The sequence below is a fragment of the Stegastes partitus genome, unplaced genomic scaffold (genome assembly GCF_000690725.1).
Source record: "Stegastes partitus isolate 25-593 unplaced genomic scaffold, Stegastes_partitus-1.0.2 Scaffold851, whole genome shotgun sequence".
Lineage (NCBI taxonomy): Eukaryota > Metazoa > Chordata > Actinopteri > Pomacentridae > Stegastes > Stegastes partitus.
The window spans coordinates 256,506-265,572 of record NW_007578582.1 but is presented as its reverse complement, the minus strand read 5'-3'; the positions used below and the strand labels follow the sequence as shown (position 1 = coordinate 265,572).

Here is a 9,067-nt window from a genome sequence, read left to right as displayed (position 1 = left end):
CAGATTTATCCGACAATTCTTTCTGTTTGTACAGTTTCTGGCTTTGAGAAATGGTTCACGTTTGGTGATGTCTTTCGAAAACAACATTCTTTTCAAAACCGCAGGCGGCTTTTCTGGGATTCGGGAGGATTAATCTCAACCTTCTTACTGGGTTTTATTAGCAATAATAATAATATGTGCAAGTGTGTGTCTTACATTGTTTTCTACTCCGCTGTAGTCCATGGGCGGGTAGAGGCAGAGGGCCAGGTCGTCAGCGCTGAGGAGAAACGACAGCAACACAGAGAGTTGGTGACAAAATCTAAACTGGTCGACTAAGTGTCCACCAAAGCCTTTTTTCCCTGAGGCCTGCATACTTTTATAAATTGCTTGCAATGGGAGTGCCACACGCTGAAGAGGACGGCAACGTTAAAGCTGCTGAGAGAGCTTTAGGTAAAATGTTAGTTTTGAAGCTGCTGGCCGACCCACTGGAGGAAGCTCAAGACAAACAGCATCGAGATGTTTCTTCACCAATAAAATCTCACAAACACATACAGACTAACCTCTCTCCTCCTTAGGCAACGGCCAGAGCAAGAATTTTACATTTAGTACAAGGTGAAAACTCTGCACCTGGCATCTTCAGTTGGCAAAAAACTCCCCCATAAAAAACACTTAGGTGGACACGCCTCTAAAGTGTTTATTGTACAGCTGCATTGTTTAGGTAATTATGAAAATCCCTGACATCATGCACAGACAGTATGAACGCATAACAAGCACACGATGTTTATTTTGAATTGCTGCTGTGCAAACAATGAAACTGACCTCGTTCCACGCCCTGATGTCTCAGGTAGGAAGTGTGCAGAAAAATTAACTCCCCACTTTACTGTCTGCTCCTTGAAATGAAGTTTACATGATTCTATTTGTGTACATTTACAAGAACAGCTGCTAATAAGTGCTGTTTGCTTGTTTTCATTTTTCGGCTTGGTGAAACCATTTGTATTGGGGCAGCACAAGCTATGACAGAGTGTCCATGTGTTCCTACCCGGGGCTGATCTCTTTGCTGATGTCGGCCAAGTCGTCGAGCTGAGCCACGTTCTGGGCCGTGCTGCAGTCACCGTTGGCTTTGACGGCTGACGTCAGTTTCCTCAGGCAGGCCGTCGCTGCTTTCATCAGCCCCTGGCACGGACCAATCACGCGGCGGTCCTTCTCCGACCAGTACGTGTCCTGGTTGCCTCGAGGGTTCTCCTCATCCTGGTCGTCGTCGAGAACGTCGCTGAACGGATCCTCGGCCTCAGATAACGCCTGCGGATGTTCAAAAGTCGGTGTATTTGTCAAGACTTCACAGAGGAAAAGTGAAAGCATCATCATCGTCCGTCCTTCAGCAGCAGGTGGAAACATTACAGTTTATTTTTGACTTGATCCATCAGACAGATACCTGAAGACGACAGAGACTAATCTAAAGACCAGAGAGTTCCTATTCTGTATTTTTCACAATTGAAACAAGTCCCTTCACAAACCACCTGTTGGAGAAACAGTTGCTAACAATCTACAGTTTCCTGCTTTTTTTTTTTTAGCAAGACTTTTTAAGAATAAGAATACACAACTCTGGGTTGCAAGGTGGCTCGGTGGTTAGCACCGCTGCCTCGCAGCTAGAAGGTCGCTGGTTTGCGTCCCGGTGAGGACACCCGGGATCTTTCTGCGTGGAGTCTCCATGTTCTCCCTGTGCAGCGTGGGTTCTCTCCAGGTTCTCCAGCTTCCTCCCGCAGTCCAGAAACATGCTGAGGTTAATTGGTGATTGTAAATTGTCCGTAGGTGTGAATGTGAGTGTGCTTGGTTGTCTGTCTCTAAGTGTAGCCCTGTGATAGACTGGTTACCTGTCCAGGTGAACCTGCCTTCACCCTGAGTCAGCTGGGATAGACTCCAGCCCCCCATGACCCTGGTGAGGGTTAAGCGGTGTATAGATAATGGATGGATAGAAGACACAGTTCTGCAAAAGCATCCAGCACCTCATGTGTTTGGATTTTCACTCAGCACACAAAGCCACAAGAAAGGCATCTGATCGATCCCAAATTTATTCTGCAGCTTAAAAAGCCAAAACATGCAGACAGTTTGACAAACAATTGTGTTCTTTTTTGGTTTAAAAAAAGTTAATTCTTCAATAAAGACAAACCGCAGATCGGTTGAGTGTGAAGCAACTATTTTTCTGTACTAATAATTGTAATTTTTTATTTCCAACAAGTGGACAGAGAAGAAGTGCAAAAGTAAAATATCAGGGAGGCTCATAAAAACAGTTTGGCAATAAAAATCTACGTGTTTCAAACAGATGGTGGTTCTCTTTACAAGTAAGATGGACGAAGGTGTTGGCTGCCATGAGCATTTTCAGTGAGTGTGTGTGTGTGTGTGTGTGTGTGTGTGTGTACCTGTTCAATTTCCTCTATGGCGTCTTTTACGACTGCAGTCTGAGAGGACAGAACCACCAGCACTGCTGCCTTATTATCTGTGGAACGCACATGATTTTAATCAATAACAACAATAATCTGTCATTCGTATCTTTGAGGCAACAGATCAGAAATATGGTTCCTTCCCACCGTTGCCAACCGCTTGCTCAGAGGAAGTCCAAAGGCTGCTTTGGATTGTTGGGGTCTCTGAATAAATTTGTAAAGTCTGTACCTTACCATGTTAAGCACTGTGTGATGACATATGTTATAAACTGCGGCATACAAATAAAATTTAATTGAATTGAAACCTTTTTCAAGTCCACACTAAAGCATTAACTTAAACAGTTCACCTTTATGTTAAAGAGCAAACGTGTCTTTGGGATTTCAAATAGGAATCAGCGGCTCTACTGTGTTTAGGAACAGGCAGGAAGTCACCATCAACTCACATTCATGCTCGTCTTCGTACAATTCCAAAATTTTAAAATGTAAAATTACAACGATTTGACGCTTCGTCACAGTGGATGAAAACAATCTTCAAGATGGTGTCATTCTGACAATGCGCAAAGAAAATATAAAACTGATTTTCTGCCTACAAGTCACAACGAAAGCCTCGTTTGACGGTGAATTAAAGCTTCCGTTTATTATTTTAAAGATTCGTTTTACATTTTGATTTCAAAATGTGTGAAATCCAGTCAGGGCTGTTCCTCATGAAGAAAGAATAAAGATAATAATAAAAATCAAGATTTAAACCTGTCAATTGACTCGGTAGTTACACATGTACTGTCTGATGGTGTGTGTTCGGCTGCCAAACGCCGCTGATCGCAAGTTTGAACATATTTCGCTGTGGAAAGAAGCCAAACTAAACCCTTCACAGCCAGTCTGCAGACTGTTGCAGCAGTTTGTCTCTGTGATTTGATTTATATACCTACTGCTTCATTTGTTTTTTTTAAGAAAACTAGAACACTGTGATAAAGTTTTACATTTTATTGCTTAAATAACTGATAGAAAAGATTGAACTTTGTCACAACGCTCTCATTTTTGAGGTGCTCTCTTTCCGCCTTTATCTTTGTGACACATATTTAGGCCAGTGTTATACTTTCTGGGTTCACATGACGTCAGTTTAGTCTTCTCCCCATCAGAGCTGCACAATTATTTCTGAATGCTACACAGAGAGACGCTTTTGTTATTTACTGTGGGTGAACTAAACCCCAGGGTCACTTTATATTTTTGTATAACTTGCCCTAATCTGCTCCTTGTTTATGTCACTGTGACACACTGGGGTTAGGTAGGGCCAAACAACTCATCGCTTCCAATTTGTAAACAATGCAAATGGCTGCAATTAACGTGTCTGCGAGGCGCGGCCGTTAAACAATGCCATTAATGCTGTAAACTCAATCTAATTCTGGCATTTTGAAACTTGATCCCAATGACTGCCCTTTGCTCATCGATCACTAATTGACCAAAGCCCTGACTGTTCAATCGGCACGCCCCACACATTGTCCACGCGTCTTACTGAGGGTTTAAAGTGTTACGCTTCCCCGTGTGACGGTCGTCTCATGGCATCGCGTGTGACAATAGAAAATAACACCGCAAATTACCCGCAATTTGTTAATTTCCACAAATGGCTCAGCCCACATCAACAAGTCCCCGAGAGTCCACAGCCGCAAAGTTTGTTTCTTGAGGCAACAACACGCAGAATATGCAAATACAATCTACGGCACTTGTGTGTGAAACTTGAGTCCTGTAAAAACCTAGAAAAGTAGATTAATTACAACAATCAGATGTCTGTTGTGCCTGCAGGGGAGTAGAATCAGGCTCGTACATGTTGCTCGCAAAAGAAATAGGACGGCAGCTTTCTATTTATGCCGCGCGACTGCAAACACTGCAGCAGACCTATCAAACTCTTATGACCTTCTCTGTTTTCATTCTTTGCTGTTTTTAACATTCTTGCTGTTCAAACTAAAACATATTTAAACACTGGACATACACACAAGACACACACAGATATCAAGAGTCATTTCCTCCTTTACATATACATTTTTTTGTGTGTGTGTGTGTTACAGGTTGACAAAATAACTGCTGGTTGTAGAGAAATTAAGTCTAAACAAACAAGTTTTTGGTACATTAAAAAAAAAAAAATGTGTGGTTGGACTTTGAGCACAACATCACCACCTGCAGGATCCACGCGAACACTGCTGCGTCTACATCAGACGCGTCTGCAGCTGTGAATTACAATTAAAGAGTTTGTTTTGATGTGGACCAGTCCACTGACCTTGGGGCAGCTGAGCGAACTGGTCGCAGGCAGACCACACGCCTCCCGTTGACGTCAGCTGTTCCTGGCTCAGACTGGAGGGATGAAGAGGGCGGGGCATGAGGAAGGAGTGGACGACATTTGATTGAAACAAAGCAGAGAGACAAGGAAGAAGGACAAGAATAAACAAAACATACCTTACACTATGTAGAGTTTTTGTTTTGCTGAAAACAGAAGAACAAAACTCCTCTTCTGGACCAAAACATATGAGTATATATAAAAATATGGTTTAAAGTTGGATGTATGTGCTGCATGAGCTACAAAATTATCATTTAATTTAGTTTTGTTCAGAACAAAATCATTTACATTTTTTTTTAGGGATGCACGATATATCGGCGACCACATCGGTATCGGCCGATATTAGTGTTTTTCCGATATATCGGTATCGGTCAGATGAACAAATGCAGCCGATGCGAAAAATCGATGATTGTCTAACATCAGCGCCTTCGTCTCTACATTTGACATCGCTGCTATTTCACAGATGTTTTTACTTAGATGGTCCTGGATGTTAAAATATGTTGAAATATGTTTTATTTTTGCAAAACAGACTTGTGGTCTAACTTGCTATGGGCTTCTATTGAATAGTTTTCTCACAGTGCCTACTTAGACTAATTTTTCAGTGTGAACCAAAATTGAATATCGACATTGGTAATATCGTTGATATCGGTATTATTGGTTATCAGCGACGTCAGAAATCTTAATATCGGTATCGGCCAGAAATTTTAATATCGTGCATCACAAATTTTTTTTTTTTAAAGTATGAAAACGATACAACTACCTGAATTAATGGACTAAAAATGCACCTCATCCAGGATACTTCTTAACCTTATAAAACAAACTCATCATCTACATACAGTAAAAGCTAAACACGTGAGTAAACGCTCAACGTGCCAACTCGTTGTGACAAATGTACTGTTGGTCCATGTTTGTGTCTTTGTGTCATTTTGCTCAGCTGTTGCTGTGGATGAATCACAAACTAAATCTGTGTGTGTGTTTGTTTTATTCACCTTTGCAGCGGTGAGCTCAGGATGACCTCCAGCAGCTGTGTGACTCCCTCCAGCACCTCCACCGTGGCGTCTCGGACCTGTCGGCGCAGACTCACGCCTGACACACAGACAATAAATGACAACAACACTGCCATAAAATAAAGTAACAATGATAGTTTCACGTCTATATTAAACCCGTTCATTATCGCTGACTACCTCCTGAAAGCATCCAGTGACTGTTAGTCTGTACTTGACATGTGTTGATACTTAACTATCAAACCGAATCACATTTTACTGAGTATAATCTGACTGAATGATCCCTAAATAGAGGCAAAGAAAATTTTAAATCGAGGAAAAGGCTTGAGGCTTGCAGATTCAGTATCTTCTGTATCTTCTTTTAAACCACTTCTTAAAACCCACTGTTATAGACTCGCTTTTGAGTGAAGTTCTCTTTTATTTCTCTTTTAGATTTTCGCCCGATTCTTTTCCCTTTCATATTGGTACTGCCTGCTGTCCTTCTCTCTTTTCTCTTTCTTAATCTACTTTTATCTTCAGCTTTTATCTTAATTCCCCTCCGTGATGCCGTCTTTTTAATCAGTTTTACTAGTTTTATTATAATATACCTTCCAGTAGTGACCCAGCCTGTTCTCTTTCATTTTTATTGTGTGTATTTTTATATTTTGAGTGTTTGCCTGCACTTTTCATAGGTGTTGTTTTCCTGTGTTGCCGTGTCGTTGCCTGTATCGTATTTCTTTGTTATGTAAAAGCACTTTGTTCTCAAATGTGCTATACAAATAAAGTTTATATTAAATTAGATATACATATATAAAGGAAAGGCATCGTTCTACTAAACAAGTCACAGCCAACAATCTATCTCCAGGACTGTCCTGGTGGTGACATGGTGTTACCTTGACTCTTCGGCAGCCAGTAATACACTGTGGACAGAGTCAGGACACTCTTCAGGATGGACTCTGACAACTTCTCTCCATCCTGCAGAGGGTGAAGGAAAAAGAGACAGTAAACACACACAGAACAGAAAATGTATGTGACAATTCAATTACAGTAATTTCCTGTATTGTGGAGAAAGTCGTGTTCTTGTGCAGGTATCTGCAGCGCCAGACAAAATATAGGTGAACTGACAAGGAAGCTCTTTGCTCGTAACTCCTCCCTCCTCCTGCTAGCAGAGGAGGAGGTTCTGCACAAACTGTGATCCACCAGGAGGAAAATCTTTTAATTCCTCCACAATTTACTTTTAGAAAGATACTTACATGACACAAGAGATCATTGCTACTAGCTGCCAACACCTTTCATCATGAATCTTCCCACTACTTTAAGTGTTTCAGTCTATCTCAGGGGTGCCGAACTGCGGTCCTGCATGTTTTAGATGTGTCCCTCTTCCAACACACCTGATTCAAATGATCAGCTCATCATCAAGCTCTGCAGAAGCCTGATAACCATCCTGATCATCTAAAACATGCAGGATTGCGGCCCTCGAGGACCGGATGTCGACACCCCTGGTCTATCTTATGTAGTATATTATCTATACTTGATCACACTTCTCCAGAACAGCTCAATGAGGCAGCAAAGAGATTACAATAACAATCTGACCTGTTGTGATGGCAGAGGGGGTTTGGAGAAGGCCAGGCTCAGTTTAGTGGCTTCCTGGGACACTGCCTTCACTGCCTGGTCTGAGGAGAACAGTTCATATTTTAAGGGTCATTAAATGGTTTACAGATGGTGGTTTCATTTCCAAGTGGCTTCCGCATTGAACAAAACAAAAATTGGGACAAAACTGATATTAAACAATAACATCCCTAGAAATATCTCCAAACTAAACAATGACAACCAGTCATTACATATATAATTACAGTTGTCATATAAACAAGACATTACAGGCAGAGAAAGAAGCACATTGTTTGATATAAATGGTATCAACATATATTTTTAATTCTGATTTTGTCACCGAACATCCACAGCAGCAATACTTCTTTTCATGGGATCTCAATTAAGGCGTCTAGAAACTGAATACGTGGTCAGCAAGGGACAGAATAGAATAGAGTAGAACTGTATTGATCCCTTTGGCGCAAACCTCAGGGAAATTGTTGAAATTGTTGTCAAACTGTTGTAAATTGTTGTGATTGGTGTTTTGTCTTTTTCTTTTTCTTGCTGCTGCTGTACCACAGTAATTTCCCAGTCTGGGATACATAAAGTATTTTTCTATTCTATTCTATTCTATTCTAGGATGATTGCGATACTCAACTCAGAGTGTCCCAGAAGTTGGAGAGGTTGAAAGCCCCGTCTGACTCATTCGATTCTCCATCTATGAGGGAAAATTAACAGTTAAATAGGAAAACAATCCCACTTCCAGTTTTATGGACACACAGAATACTCAAAGTGAACAGATGCGAAAACCTTGAAAACTTTATGACTTTAGCACTGACGAATAAAGTTTCTTTAATTTATAACGTGTCTACTTCACTAAAACAGACAAAACATTCAAACATGGTCATTTTATGCAGCCAAAAAAAAAGATTGTCAAGTGTTTTAGTGCAGAGAACTGACCTGGGTGATGAAATATGCTGTGTGTGCTGCATTATAAAGGGTGTTTCTAATGTTATAGGATCCCCATTTAGATCAATAAAGGATAACTAGAACAAAATACAACTGAACAGCACCACAATCTCCAGTTTCTAGAAGAAACTAACATTAAAGCCTCCTTGAAGAAAGCTACTTAACTCGGGCTGAACTGGCCGGATGTAGTTAGTAGGGTGTAAATTACCTAATAAACTGTCAAATGATGCGTATTTCCAGATGCTCAAATAGATAGTTAAGCTTTACGCATTTTAGTACACAGAAATACTTTTATAATACTGTTAAGTCCAACGTGTTAGCGTGTGATGCTACATTACAAAACAGTGGATGCTAACGTTAGCTCGGTTAGCTAGCTTGACACACGCTAGTATGTGTACAGGCGATAAAACGGTGAAGACAAGGTGTCATATTCACCTCTGACTCGGTCCCTGATACACTGGATGGAGTTCAGCAGATTTCGTAAAGGAACAGACACGTTTCCACCAGAATTATCAGCGCTCATGTCACCAAAGTTTCAGGTTTGTTTTTCCACTACGCAGCGTTACAAGCGTGTTGTGGAACTACAGAGGCACCGGAAGTAGATCCGCGGACGATAATAAAAGATGCACCGCCGCCGCTCAGTAAAACTGGGGGCGACGTCTTGTGGCGAAACCTTAGTAAACCGAGTTTACTGCAAGAAATCAGTACTTAAACAGTTTAAAATATATTATTGATATCTTTAATGGTTTATTTTGTTTGAGCATAGCAGTCATTTTACAAGAAAC

At 41.0% G+C, this 9,067-nt stretch overlaps 1 protein-coding gene across 1 annotated transcript in view; it reads right to left on the bottom strand.

Annotated features, from left to right (window-relative positions):
* ccndbp1 (cyclin D-type binding-protein 1) overlaps positions 1-8,874 on the bottom strand; it is a 12,997-nt gene extending 4,123 nt beyond the window's left edge. The window contains exons 1-9 of the mRNA XM_008293011.1: positions 8,718-8,874; positions 7,972-8,031; positions 7,320-7,399; positions 6,620-6,701; positions 5,733-5,829; positions 4,687-4,760; positions 2,397-2,473; positions 1,019-1,278; positions 196-256 (exon numbers count right to left, since the gene is read on the bottom strand). Of these exons, the coding sequence (XP_008291233.1) occupies positions 196-256; positions 1,019-1,278; positions 2,397-2,473; positions 4,687-4,760; positions 5,733-5,829; positions 6,620-6,701; positions 7,320-7,399; positions 7,972-8,031; positions 8,718-8,805 (879 nt within the window). The 5' untranslated portion in view covers positions 8,806-8,874. The remainder of the gene's footprint in view (positions 1-195; positions 257-1,018; positions 1,279-2,396; positions 2,474-4,686; positions 4,761-5,732; positions 5,830-6,619; positions 6,702-7,319; positions 7,400-7,971; positions 8,032-8,717) is intronic.
* Between the last annotated feature and the right edge of the window lie 193 nt (positions 8,875-9,067).